General features: G+C 37.6%; 1 protein-coding gene across 3 annotated transcripts in view; it reads right to left on the bottom strand.

The window, feature by feature from the left end:
* The window catches only part of Eps15 (epidermal growth factor receptor pathway substrate 15), a 92,509-nt gene that overhangs the window by 45,392 nt on the left and 32,448 nt on the right, over window positions 1-14,669 (bottom strand). For 2 of the 3 annotated variants that reach the window (XM_051188444.1, XM_051188446.1), the window contains exons 8-11: window positions 12,807-12,866; window positions 5,454-5,651; window positions 4,568-4,713; window positions 1,136-1,292 (exon numbers count right to left, since the gene is read on the bottom strand). In XM_051188444.1, coding sequence (XP_051044401.1) covers window positions 1,136-1,292; window positions 4,568-4,713; window positions 5,454-5,651; window positions 12,807-12,866 — 561 coding nt within the window. The remainder of the gene's footprint in view (window positions 1-1,135; window positions 1,293-4,567; window positions 4,714-5,453; window positions 5,652-12,806; window positions 12,867-14,669) is intronic. The other variant, XM_051188445.1, reaches the window with a different exon arrangement.

Genomic DNA, 14,669 nt, shown 5'->3' with positions numbered 1-14,669 from the left:
TTTACTTGAGGGGGGAAAAGTCCATTTTTCACTTTTGTTAGGTTAAAATGGAATTTTTAACTATGCTACAAAATTAATGAAAATCAAAACATTCTATTGGTACTTGAAAGAAGGTTCTTAATAACATACATTTGACAGCTCCTATTATTTATAGCCCTAAAAATCACTACAGCAATATTTATATTACAGGTGAAAGGGATTTAAAGATAAAAAGTTTGTGTGGGATGTTTTGTTTGAATTTTGTTTGTTTGTTTTTATTTTGTTTTTGAGCTGAGGTCTCCTTGCACTGCCCAGGATAGCCTTGAACTTCTGGATCCAATAATTCTTTAATTATAGCCTATCCAGGAGTTAAGACTATAGGTTCAAACAATACCTGGTTATTTAATTTGAAAAAAGTAACTAAACCCACCATATGTAAGTCTTTTGAAAGGACTATTATAAACCAGGATATTGTAAATGTGCTATATGAAAAAGGGTTTCTAGATAAGGAAGAAAAAATTCAAAGACAACATGGTTAAAATAGAGATGTTTTAAAAATTCCCACTGCTGACCAGAAACCCAACTAACTTCTGGATGTTTAGATATGAAGTTCAACTGTATACCTAAGAATGAAGTATATATCCTATGGCAAAGAACACATACAGATGTTCCTCAGCATATAGTTTTTCTTGAAGGTTATTTTGATGTAAAATTGATACCAAGCAATCACTATCTCCTAGATTTTGTTTCCAAATTTTTACTGCTTTCTGTAAGAGTGAGATATAACAAAATTAACTCATAGCTAACATTTCTTTTTCTTCTTTTTTTTTTCTTTTCCATTTTTGGTGCATGCTTATAATCCTAGCATTTGGGAAGGAACAGAAGTTCAAAGTAATTCTCAGTTACACAGAGGTTTCAACATCAGGGTGGGCTATATGAGACCTGTTTCAAAAAAAAAAAAATCCCTTCAATTTAATAAAGTACAGCTGTCATATGAGTAATGAATTGTGGGGTTGACAAGTTGCAGTTCAAGGATGCTGTAGAAGGGATGTGAGCATGCTCACAGATAAACACTAAACCAAAAACAGAGAGTGCTTTGCCCCTCCACCTTGGTGACTGGACACAGGCATGCAGGTCCTCTTTGAGGTTATCTTACCTTTTGTAAACTAGATCTGTCTGATGGTGGAATCATCTCAGGAGTGAGAATATGAGGAGGATCAATGCCCTTTATTAACTTTTGATTGATTAAGTGAAAAGCCAAGGCAAACTGGTCTTTTGAAAGCTTCCCACAGTTCTTTGTGTCACACAGTGCCCTATACAAATAAACAAAAATGAATAGTACATAAATGCTACCATTATAACTCCCCAAATCCATGAGAAAAATATCGTTTTAACTTTTTAAAAATCATCAGCTGAATTGAAAAAGATGGGTCATCTGAACAAGGAGGAGCTCAAGGACTCCAGGCTGATAGCTGGGAAATAAGCATAGGACCGACCCAAAACCCCTTAATATGGTGTTAGTTGGTAGGGCTGGGCAGTCTATGGGGCCTCTGGTAGTGGATCAGTATTTATACCTAGTGTACAAATGGACTTTAGGAGCCCATTCCACATAAAGGGATAGTCTCTCAGCCTAGACACATGGAGGAGGGCCTAGGCCCTGCTCCAAATGATATGACAGACTTTGAAGATCCCCATGGAAGGCCTCACCCTCCCTGAGAAGCAAAAAGGGGATGGAATGGGGATTGGTGGGGGGACAGGGGAGGAAGGGAGGGTGGAGGAACTGGAATTGACATGTAAAACAAACTTCTTTCAAATTTAAATAATAATAATAAAAAGACAGGTCATACAGCCTATTTAAAACTCACATAAATGCTACAGACGTGTACCACATTAATGCTAAAAAGAAGTCAGTAAGTGGTAATGTATGCCTTCAGTCCCAGCAATCAGAAGGCAGAGGCAGGCAGATCTCTGAGTTTGAGGCCAGCCTGGTCTACAGAGTGAGTTCCAGGATAGCTACAGCTACAGAGAAACCCTGTTAAAGAAAGGAGGAAGAAGGAAGAAGGAGGAAGGAAGGGGGGGGGGCGGATCGAGGAGGAGGAGAATTCCCAAGGTCAGAGAAACATCACAGAAGAGAAAGTAGAAAGTACAAAGACCATCTAAGCAGGAAGATGGAGGGGTGCTGTGGAATGCTGTCTTCTGGACACAACACAGCAGCTGTAGTTACTTGTCTAAGGCTGAGCCCATCAGCACTGCAGCATGGGTAGGAGAGGAACACACAAGGCCCCACTCTTGCTGAGGTAGTTAACGGCTGTCAGAGAAAGGAAGTTATTTTTCTTCAATGAAGCAGTTACTAGTAAGCTTGATGATGGACATGCTAGCAACCCTAATTAAGCTCAGGAGGTTATTAGAAAACAAATAAAAAGTTAAAAAGAGATGTAATGTAAAGAAGAGCTTCAGAGAGTAGAAAGGTGGTAAAAGAGGGTAACATGGTTAGGGTTTCTCTGTAGCTTTGGAGCCTGTCCTGGAGCTTGCCCTGTAGACCAGGCTGGCCTGGAACTCACAGAGATCCTCCTGTTTCTGCCTCTTTTAATCCCTCTACTGGGATTAAAAGCATGTGCCACCACTGCCTGGCTGCCAAATAATAAATTTAAGAGCACCAGAAAACACAGTAACCTGTCAATTGAAGGGAGAGAACACATGTTTCATTCTATTTGTCTTTTTTTCTTCTTATAACCTGGAAAAAAAAATTTAAGGTCTCAGCCTTAGTTTCATCTATAAGGAAAGATACTCTTTTTGTGAGGTACCATGAGAAAGGCAACATATGATTAAAGCCTGGGCACAGCACCAAACCCATTTGTGACAGTTACCTTTGTCATGTGTTCTTAACCTAGGCATCAAAGGTTGCAGATTCAGCTATGCAAGTGTAATCTTTCCCAGTCTGAAAAATCACCTCTTTTTTAAGACAGACCCACTATGCTTTGCTCCCCTCTAAGTTTTTCTTTGCAACTTCCTGGGTTTGTTGCTTCTTAAAAACCACAAGATAACATCTGACATAGTAAGCCAGGGTGGTAGCAGGCATAGGACAAAGAAATTTCATTTGCTATATCATATGTAATATGAATTGTATTACCAACAAACAATTGTCATTCAAAGGTATAATGCACCTACCTCTTACAGGATTGGACAGGTACACTTTTTTTTTTTTAATTTAAATAAAAACACTATCTTATTCAAACCTTGCAAACAAAATTCCATCCAGTTAAACTAATGTAGCCATTCAAACAAGCAACTGCCTATATCAAAAGTTTATACACGTCAATGAAAGTATTCAATTCAATGAATACATACAGTTATTCTGAAGCTATGGAATTTTTCTTACATGTTTATGCACAAAATTTTAAAGATCTATGACAGAAATACAAGTTTTATACCCTCTTTCATGACTCATGCATGCTTTACCTGTACTCCATCCTTCCTCATCACCCTTTCCTGTTCTCCTACTACATGTGACATTTACTATTCCTGAATATATATATTTGTTTGCAGGTATACATGTATAAGCTACAGGCAAGGACCCATAAATAACTAACAAAAATCTATATATACATAAAATGGAATACTATTCAGCTCTAAAGAAAAATGAAAAAGAATTTTTTGAGACATGGTCTCATTCATTCCAGGCTGGCCTTAAAGTCATTATGTAGCTGTGTAGGACCTCATCGATATGCACTTCCGTGGGTACTGGGATTGGAGGTGTGTGCCACCATACCCAACTTACCTAATACAGGGATCAAACCCAGGCCCTCTCCTATGTTATATCTCTAGCCCCCAAAAGGCACTACTTATTAAACAGTTTAAATTTCAGATATCTGGATTCTCTTAAGAACATTCTAAGAATTTTTAATTAATATAAACAAATGAAATGTTTCACTTTTTTAAAACCCCACTTTTGAATTTTGTTCATTGTACACAATAATTCTTCAGATTTGAATTTCCTCTACAAAAAAAATGAAACAAATACTAACCCGTTTGTGGTGATATTTTGTTTGTGATCTAACAAATAAAGCTTAGTCATAGACACCAGGCAGTGGTGGTTCACGCCTTTAATCCTAGCACTCAGGAGACAGAGGCAGGTGAATCTCTGAGTTCAAGGCCACCCTGGGCTAAGGGACTGATCTAGTCTAAAAGAGAAACAGCCAGGCAGGCAGTGGTGGCTCATGCCTTTAATCCCAGCACTAGGGAGGTGGAGACAGGAGTCTCTGGCTGGGCAGAGAAAGGAATATAAACTGGAGGAAACAGAAGCTCATTGCATTCAGGCTGAGGATTCAAAGGGACAGGATCACCCCTTTGGTTTGAGGAGTTAAGTAGAGGTAAGAGGTCTGTCTCTTTTATGGCTGCTCCTTTACTTCTCTGACTTTTCAGCATTTACCCTTATATCTGACTCTGGCTTTTTATTATGAAGAAATTAGAATTCTTGCTACACCTTTTCACAAAAACTAGTAAAAAAAAAATGGGAATGTATAAAAACAAGAGTTGTTACAGAACTACATATACACATACTTTTTTAAAAAGCCTATTAAAGTCTTACCAAATGTGGGCTAGTAAAGCAGAAGGTAAACCTGTTTTCAGGAAGGTTTCACGGACCTCCAGCCCAGATACATATCCATCCATATCCTTATCAGTTTTTAGGAAGATTTCATCATATTTAGCCTTTTCTGCAGGGGATACAACCCACTGAAGAGGGGAGAAAAGTTTCTGTCAAAATGAAGCCAACTTTGAAATGATATTCTTTCAACCATAGAAGTACCTGTCTCCAATCTGAGCAAATCTACCCAAATGTCAGTGCACAGATTCCCACACACCACAACCAAACAGTATAAAGATGCAACAAAATTACAAGTCAGTTAGGACTACATTTACAGGTGCCAATTTAACATTTTTCTCTTAAGAAACCAGTAAACTCAAACACAATTAAGCTCTGGCCTATAAATTCCCATACTAACACCAGTATCTGGAAAAAACCTGTAAAACAAATGATCTAGATAACCCCCAAGCTTCATTTTCTATAGTTTCATGCAAAATTTTGCCCAGAGCTGAACTTGTTCAGGCTGTCATTATAGTTGGCATTACATAACCTGATAAGAGATATTCAGAGGAAGTAAGAATCGATCAGAATTAGTAATGTGATCTGAAGAATAAGGAGTTAACTACGGATTAAAAATGATTATATGACAGGGAAAGCATGCATGTTAGCACACAGTATCTTCTATCTCCATCTTTGGTTTCTGATAGATGGAGGCAAAGCCAATTAAACATTCACAGGACCTAAGGAACATCTGCCTCCTCTGCGATATCACATTATGTAGGTTCAACTCTAGAGGGAGTGCAGCAGCTTTGACTGCTCCTTCTATCTTTATCAATCACATTCATGCACTTTGTTAAAGCAAAATCCTTTAACACTGATAAATTTCTACCTGTCTTAATGGTGCTTTGGTAGGTAAAATGCCTACAGGTGGTAAGGAGAGGTAAGATTCCTTGGCTGCTGAAGAGGGGATCAACCACATGGAGCCTGATATACTGACCGTTTTTCTCTTAGAAGGTGGCACCAAGGCTGGAGGCAAGGACATTGGCACAGGTTCTTTCTCCAGTGCACAATATACCAAAAACATGGCCTTGAAGATAAACAAAACAGAGTCAGATATATATTTAAATTATTATAAAATTCACCCACTGAATTGCTCACTGTTCAACAACAAATCATTTTCAGGCTGTCTCCAAAAAAAAAAAAAAATTTTTTTTGGGGAGGGGGAGTTCAAGACAGGGTTTCTCTATGTGGCCCTGGCTGTCCTGGAACTCACTCTGTAGATCAGGTTGGTTTGAAACTCAGAGATCTGCCTGCCTCTGCCTCTGCCTTTTCCTCACAAGTGCTGGATTATTAAAGGCATGAGCCACCATGGCCTGGCTTTTCAAATATTCTTTAGAAGTAAAGGAGTAATAGGAGTAAAGTAATAGGAGAAAAAGAGGAAGAAATGTAAGAACTCAAGATTAAATCATTCTTAGGAAGAAATACTCAAAGTCACAAAAACTTAGAAGTACTCAAATATAAGAATTTGAGTAGAAAATGCTATCTATAAAGAAATAACCTCCTAGTATACAAATCCTAGAAATTAATACTTTAAGTCCAATAAAAGATGGACAAAAACTATGTAGACAATTTACAAAAAAAAGTGAACACCACAAATGGCCTATCCTTGAATACATAAAAACCATGCTCAATTTTATTCTTAAACTAAAACTACAGATTAAAATTATAGTGGGTTAACATTTTGCCTAAGTAGCAAGAATCCTAAGTTCCATAATGTACCTGGCAGCCAAACGGTGGGAAAAAAGCACTGTCAGACATTGCTAGTGGGCACCGAAGGGTAACAGATGGCATTTTTGCAGGATTATTTGGGGCAGAGAGCAACTGGGCAACAGACAAGATAACTCTGCCTTAAACCACCCTCTGGCCTCAGCTGAGCTCAACTTTACACAGCTTGGCGATGGTACATCAGAGGCACTTATATAAGAAGGACTACTGCTAGGCTTTATTTACTGTTAGCTACTCATCTATCCACCTTCCCCGAAATTTGTGGCCTCTAGTGACTTAAGGGCTTTTTTCTTTGTCTTGTTACTTACCTAAAACTTTATGTATGCTGAAGACACTGTAAAAGCCTGAGCTCTAAGCAACTTCTTAGAGAGTTTTTCTTCTCCTAAATTGTCTTCCAGCTATACATGGATTACACGTATTAACGAATTTATTTTTCTTTTGGGAACATGTCTTTTGTTACAGGACTCCCAGCCAAGAACTTAAAAAAGGCTAAAGGCAAACTGGCCACCAAATTACAAATGTATTCTTCTCTTTGGCTCAGTCATCTCACATCTGGGAACCTATCCTTACATTTATTTGCCTACATATGAAATGCTGCATGAAAAAGATTATTAACCACAGAAACTGTCTGCATCTGCACCCAACTGTCCATCAAAAAAAGACTAACTTAAAAATTATGGTATACCTATACCATGAAATACTATGAAGCAACAAAAGAACCATGGGAAAGCATTGTGGTACTGCCTTCACAAATATGGTAATTTTCAGACTGATGAAATTATATATTTAAATTGGAAGCAATCCATTGTATGCAGCCTCCAAAGGAATAATCCTCGATAAAAAAAAAAAAGCACAAATTATTCTATGAGAAAATAAGTTCAAGGTTCTAAAGCACACTGATAAATATGAAAAAGTAGAAGGGTGGTGGTGGTGCATACCTTTAATCCTAGCACTCAGGAGGCAGAGGCAGGTGGATCTATATGAATGTGAGGTCAACCTGGTCTACAGAGCAAGTTCCAGGACAGGCTCCAAAGCTACATAGAAGTTGTCTTGAAAAACAAAAACAAAACAACAAAAAAGTAGTGCTGAACACACACCTCCACTGTTTGGATGTATAAGTGTGTTATCTTCTATGATAAACAGGAAGTAATTATTTATTATTTGTATTCATTTGGACCAGGAAATTCAAGAATAAACCAGAAACTAAGAAAAGTAAATGGACAGAGAAGATGAACTTCATCAGTAAAGGGCAGGGATGGATCTTTCTCACTATATTCTTGTATTAATTATGAATCATTACAATATAGTCTCTATTTTTGAATCTTTTAAATTAATATTTTTAAATGTATATTTTTAAAAGGGGACAATCTGCCTATTGAACATGCCAAGCTATAATCTATCCATTTTATTTACTTTTTAAAAACTTAAAATGTTTGTGTCTATTACTTCTATAAAATGATGTAGTTTCTCCATTTTAAAGGTGTCAAAGCACCATTCAGATTTTCAGAAGATGATGTTTCTATGGCTTAAAAAAGGGAAAATTATACAATGAAAGAAAAATGAACAATATCTTTATATAAAATCACTCAAAGTTAAGTGAGCTCTAGAAGGATTCCAGTAGCAACAAGGAGAGAGTGCACATTATTTATTAACTTTCTTCCATTGAAAATCTTAACTTTCAGCTGGGCAGTGGTGCTGCATTCCTTTAATACTAGCAGAGAGGCAAAGGAAGGTTAGCCTGATCTACAAAGTGAGTTCCAGGACAGCCAGAAGTGTTATGTAGAGAAACCCTGTCTGGAAAAAAACAAAAACAAAACAAAGAAACACACACACACACACACACACACACACAAACAAAAAAAGAAAATCCTAACTCTCTCAAGAGGAAATTTGCTTTGGGATCCTATCTTAAATCCTAAATTTGAGTTTTTGCAAATCAATACTTATTGAACACACATTACAAATGTGAGCCATAATTTCTATGATGGCTGATGTTTTCTAAATGAAGAAACTGAGGCCCAGAGATGCTAACTTGCCCAATGCAATATTTTAAAGAAGCCATGGGTACAGTATACACTAAACCAAGCATACTGTCACATGCCTATAACCCCAGTATTCAGAATGGGGAGCAAAGGATTGAGTTTGAGGCCAGCCTAAGTTATACTAGAGTCTGTCTTAAAAAATAATTTTGTGTATGTATGTATGTATGTAGTACAAACCATGATATCCTGGCTACAGCATTCTTGATTGCTCAAGATTTAATCAGCATTAACAGCACCTGTGTAATAATTCATACTACCACAATTTCCTTTATAATTTGAAATGCTAAACCTCAGATTATATAGTGGGCATCAGAATTAACTGGATGGCTTAGTAGCTCTATAATCAGAATTCTGAAATCAGTAAAATGGAACCAGGCCAAAGATTTTGCATTTCTAACAAGTTCCCAGGTTACTCTGATGCTGTGTATCCAGGGATAGCTCTTAACTAGTTGACCCAACCAGGTGACCCAAAACAAGCCTTTTCCACACACCAGCCAACCAACAAAAATTCAATGCCAGTTTGAAAGCACATGAACACTATGCCTCCAAAAACTGAAGCTCCAGAAAGAAAATAATCTGCCTAGCACATCCTCTTCAGCCAAGTTCACAACGTATGCAGTATCAGATTGACACTTTGCATGCAACAAGTGACTAAAACACATATAAAGGTCAGCATTTTCTTGCTGCAGATGAAAGTCTTGTCCTGGAAAAGTGGACACTAAACAAAAAACAAAAACAATACTTGACATGTGCTGCCAACAGACAACACATTTTTTAATGAAAGCTAAAGTTATTAATTTCATGTGTCTCGAAAATAGTTTCCCCAAGAAAACTAATGCCAAAATTGTGTTCACTAAATAAATATTAAAGGCGAACAGAGTGATTTTAGTACTGCTGGACTGATCTTGTTTTCATCTTATACTGTACTGTATCTGATACAAAGTCTACCACTGAAACAACAGCAACCATATCAAATGGTGCCCCCCCCCAGCCCCACCTGCCCCTCTGCGTATGCATATGTGTGTGGAGAGAAGAGAAATTCTAGTTTTCAAGCTGGTATACAGTAGGTGAGTATGAACACAGTTACATAGAGAGACACTAAACTCAAAAGCTTTTAGAATACCTTTTTATTTAAAAATAAAATAATCACAAACAGACCTAAACTTTACACAGAAAGGATTTACTTGGGATTACTATCAACTACTGACTTTCTTTGAGAATGGTTTTCTCTTTGTGTTTTAAGCAACATTAACTTTCAGTGGACATCAGATCAATGAGGGGCTTGCTTTCTTTTGTTTTTGTTTTTGCAGACAGAGTTTCTCTGTGTAACTCTAGCTCTGAAGGCCTCCTGAGTGCTGGGATTAAGCAGCACCACTTCGGGCTCTGAGGTGCTTTGAAAATACAGATCCTGACCAACTCTGTCATAGAAGATCTGCGGGGCAAGGGCTCTCAAGTATTACTAATGGGCAACTATACTTTTAGGAGTTTCCTTAAGAGTTTTACTTGCTGTGGTGGGAGGGGTATGGGGGGTTGGCACACACCTTTAATCTCAGCATTTGGGAGGCAGAGGCAGACAGATCTCTGTGAGCTCAAGACTAGCCTGGTCTACAAGAGCTAGTTCCAGGACAGTCTCCAAAGCCACAGAGAAACCCTGTCTTGAAATACCAAAAAAAGTTTTACTTTTTTACTGATGATCTATTCAAGCAGGTGGCAACCAACAGTTGCTACAAGAGATTTAAAAACACTTTTTTTGTGTGTGTGTTTTCCAAGTAAAACAAGTTTCCTTAACCATTTTAGTTTAATAAAACATTTACTGAAAAATGCCTGACCACCAGGCACTGTGCTTAATGCTAGAAACACAAAGGGGGAAAAAAAAAAAAAAGATCCTTCACTTTCATAACACAAGAGACACAACAGGAGTGCAAAGTTAATTTCAGGGTTTGAGGTATAGCTCAGTTGCAGAGCACTTGCTTAGCATATGCAAGAACCTGTATTCAGTCTAAAGAATCACACACAAAAAGAAGAAGAAAAGAGAAAGAGAAAAGAAATTTGAATAATGTGTATGTGTGATGATCAGGGTGGTAGTGATAGCAGTGGTACACGCCTTATAATCCCAGTACCTGGGAGGCAAAGGCAGGCGGATCTTTTTGAGTTTGAGGCCAACCTGATCTACAGAGTAAGTTCCAGGACAGCCAGAGCTGTTAGAGAAATCCAGTCTCAAAAAACAAAAACTATGTGATACATGCTATAAGTACAGCTCCCTCTTAGATCTCCAAGTGCCACGTGTTCCTCATAAAGTAAGGATCCAGTAATTATTATTGATAGAAAAGATTAAGACTTGGAAAGAAGGGGAAAAAATGATAGATTCAAAGACAGCCAAGTAAAGAAGGGCGTTATGGTCACTTAGCAGGAACAAAAGAGGGGAAAACCACAAGTTACTTTTCTGGGAAGAAATCTTGCAAATGCTATTTTAAAAGCAATTCCCATGACACTATATATTCCTGACCCTTGAACAAATGTATTTTGCTTCTAGACAAATCCAAATTGGAAGATATTCTACAAGCTATCAGGCCAGTACTCCTTTAAAAAAAAAAAGTCAAGGTCATAAAAATAAGACAAGAATGGCAAACTGTCAAAATTCAAGAAACTGAAAAGACAAGCAACTAAATGCAATGTAAAACTATAGAGCAGATCTTTGCCCAGGAAGGTTTATGAGGTAAAATCAAAAGAAAGTATGGAGTTTTAAAGTGATTTACCAATGTAGGTTACTACGGTTTTACAAAGGTCATCATCCTTGGATATACAATGAGTGTGAGTGTAAGACCTGACTGGGCTAATCAGACTGTTAATCAAACTCAACCAATAAGGCCCCCGGGGCAGTGAGATGACTCAAATGGTCAAGGTGTTAGCTGTGCAAGTCTGCCAATCTGAGATTGCTCCCAGGTAAAGGGAGAAAAAGAGAACAGACTTTGATGTGATCCGTTGACCTCCACACACATGCCACGTCACCTGTGTCCACATACACCAGTAAGTTTTAGAAAAAACTTTTGAAAGTGGGAATAAATCAAGATAAATGCTGAACTGGATGGAAATTAAAATGTGAAACAAAAGGATAAGTAATTCTACAGAATGGGTGTTTTGAAATATCACTGACTTAATGATAGATTGAATCAAAGAAATAAAAAGAACTATGAGCATAAATATGCAGGATTGAAAAAGAGAAAAGATGACCACCTCAGGCATAAAAAGATTTTTAAAAATACAAGTTCATGAGAACAAGTTTAAAAGTAAAACAAACAATTGACCAGCAACTAAGGGCTTGTATTACCCTTACAGAGAACCTGACTTCAGTCCCCCATATCAAGTGGCTCACAACTAACTATAACTCAAGCTCCAGGGAGATCTGACACCCTCTGGTCTCTGCAAGCAACTGCCCTCATGTACGTACGTACGTACACACACACACACACACACACACACACACACACACACCCCAATTCTTTAGGAAAACAGAGGTAGAAAATGTAAGCAGACTAACATCCAAGTAAGAAAGAGTACATAGGAGATAACAGATTTATCCCAGGTAAGTTCACAGCAGGTTTGTGTGTATGTGCATGTGCACACGTGCATGGGCATGTACAAGTTAGAGGTCAATGTTGGTGTGTCTTCCTCATTTACTCTCCATCTTATTTTTTGAGCCATGGTCTCTCACTGAACCCAGACACTTGCAGATTCAGAAGCACTGGGATTATAAGTACTCACAGCCACACCTTTATTGTCTTCTCTTTAACTTAGGTTCTAAAGATTGAACTCAGGTGCCATGAGTTCATGAGCTTGAATGCAAGCACTTTAACAATTGAACCACTTCACTAACCCCTATTAAAGTTTCATATAACCTTAAGGAAGCAGTAAATCCTGTATCTGATATTGACTACTTAACTGCTAAAATAGAAAGATCTTTAAAATAAGGGAAGATGCCAAAATGTTCCTGCCTCATCAGTTAAAATGAAACTAAAGTGTTGTTCACGTTTCCTTTTAATGAAATAATGTGAAGATTAGGAGATATAGTTGAAAGAAGATTGAAGTAATTTAAGGGGCCCCCCAAAATTACCACACCATCATCTTTACAATATATTAACCAAGTATCTTCCCTAAGTACCGAAAGTGAGAAAAAAATGACTGCAAAACATAAATATTCTCTTTCTCATTAAAAATATGCACACCTATAAATCCTAAAAAGGTTAGTAACTTCAATCTGATGGGCACACACTATAAGCACAGAGGCTGGGGTAGGAAGCTCATAAGTTCAAGTCCTGTTTTAATCATATGGCGGAGGTATGTATGGATGGGGATAAGTTGTCACATTGTAAATTTAAGATATTTCATATTTTAAGAACAGTTAGTTGGTTACTTACAACTGCAAATTCATCTCTGTCAAGCTTTCCATCATGGTCAATATCACTCAACTCCCAAACCTTCAAAAAGAGAAGTGAGAACAATTAATGCTCTTTTATGTTATGTTCTGTTTAGGAACAGGAAGAGAAAGTATACTAGTGGAATATGAGAATGCCTGGTTGTTAAGTGACTTAAAAGGAATCTGGACTTTGTCTTAATTGCATTGAGAAGTTACCAGAAGGTTCGTTTAAAACAATAAAATAAGAATATTCAAAGTAGCTGGGTGTCTGTGAGTTCGAGGCCAGCCTGGTCTACAGAGCGAGTTCCAGGACAGCCTCCAAAGCTACACAGAGAAACCCTGTCTGGAAAAACAAACAAACAAACAAAAAAGAATATTCAAAGTTTAGGAACCTCACACTGACTGCACAATAGAGAAAAGGATGGAAATAATACTAGAAAATAGCTTTTTAAAAAAATCAGTATTTGCAAGACATGGTGGATCTGAGTTCAAAGTTAGCCTGGTCTACAAAGAGAGTTCCAGGACAGCCTGGGCTACACAAAGAAACCCTGTTGAGAAAGGGAGAGAGACAGAGAGAGCACACCTAAGAACCCAGGGGCAAAAGCACAAGTATTTCTGTCAATGTGATGATAGTCACCACCACAGCATCTAACATTCTATGTGTTTGTAACATGTACTGTATTAAGTCATATACTAGTATCACATTTAATCCTTGGAACCCTATCAACAAAATTATATCCAATTTAAAGATTTGAAAACCAACATGAATTTTTTTTCTAAGGACTTTCTCAAAGTCACTTAAAGAAGCAGGGCAGCCGGGGTTTGACCCTCTGTAAACCAGCTGGGGCTGCAAGTGGTGATGAAGAAAGGAGAGAAATCACTTTGGAAACAGCACAAAAGTGGCAAGGAGTAGGGAGAAACCCAGATAAAATTAGTGATTATGAATTTATTTTAGCATTTCTCAAAAGCTGGTATGCAATGAAAGAAAAGGTAGATAATTTGCATATGCAAAATTGAGTTTTTAGTAACATCAAAGTCAAAGAATTAAAGTCTTTAAAACATTTAGGAAAAAAATCTATATAGGAAAGCAGGAAATTCAAGTTTGTAATCTATGATTTTATCAGATAAGATATTGAAGAATGATGTCTAAAAAGAGCTAAGAATAAAGGTATAGAACTATGGATGAGCACATGCAAGTTAAATAAAGAAAAAAATAATTTCTGAAGACACCAAGATATAGCTTTAACCTTACCATCGGAAAAAAAAGTCACACAGCAATATCACTATGCTTCGGGAGGAGCAAGCCAGGCCTCACTAGGCCTCATTCTCGCCTTCAAGGAAATGGTCCCAGAAAAAGCAATGAACAAAGGACAATTTACCTTCAGCAACCCTGATAGTAGGGTTACCAGAGAAACTGTACATACTGGCAGGCCCATAATATCTCAAGGTAATGACCAAATAAGATCAGGATCTGGGACTTGTCTAGGCCAGCCCCAAAATAAGAGAACAATAGCCCTCACCAGCCCCCTAATTAACCCTAGCCAGTTAGAACATACTAATGATTGCCATTTGTTTAAGCCAATTGTAGTTAAAATGACCTAACTTCCTTAGGTACCCTCCTTAGTAAGGCTTAAAAGAAGAAGTCTCCATCTCCTTCTTGAGAGGTGGGGGTGTCTTTCACTATTTTGTTTTTATATGTGGCGATACCCCCAGCATGCTGGAATAATAAAAATGTTCTTGCTGATTGCATATGAGGATGGTGGTTTTTGAGGGATTTCTCCAGGACTTTAATAGCTAAACATTACTAAGCTGAACATTTAGCACATGAACTATACGGGCAGAGGAGGTAACTCAGCTAATAATA

Source organism: Phodopus roborovskii, unplaced genomic scaffold (assembly GCF_943737965.1).
Source record: "Phodopus roborovskii unplaced genomic scaffold, PHOROB, whole genome shotgun sequence".
In the NCBI taxonomy this organism is placed as follows: Eukaryota; Metazoa; Chordata; class Mammalia; order Rodentia; family Cricetidae; genus Phodopus; species Phodopus roborovskii.
This window is presented reverse-complemented; position numbering and strand designations above follow the sequence as displayed.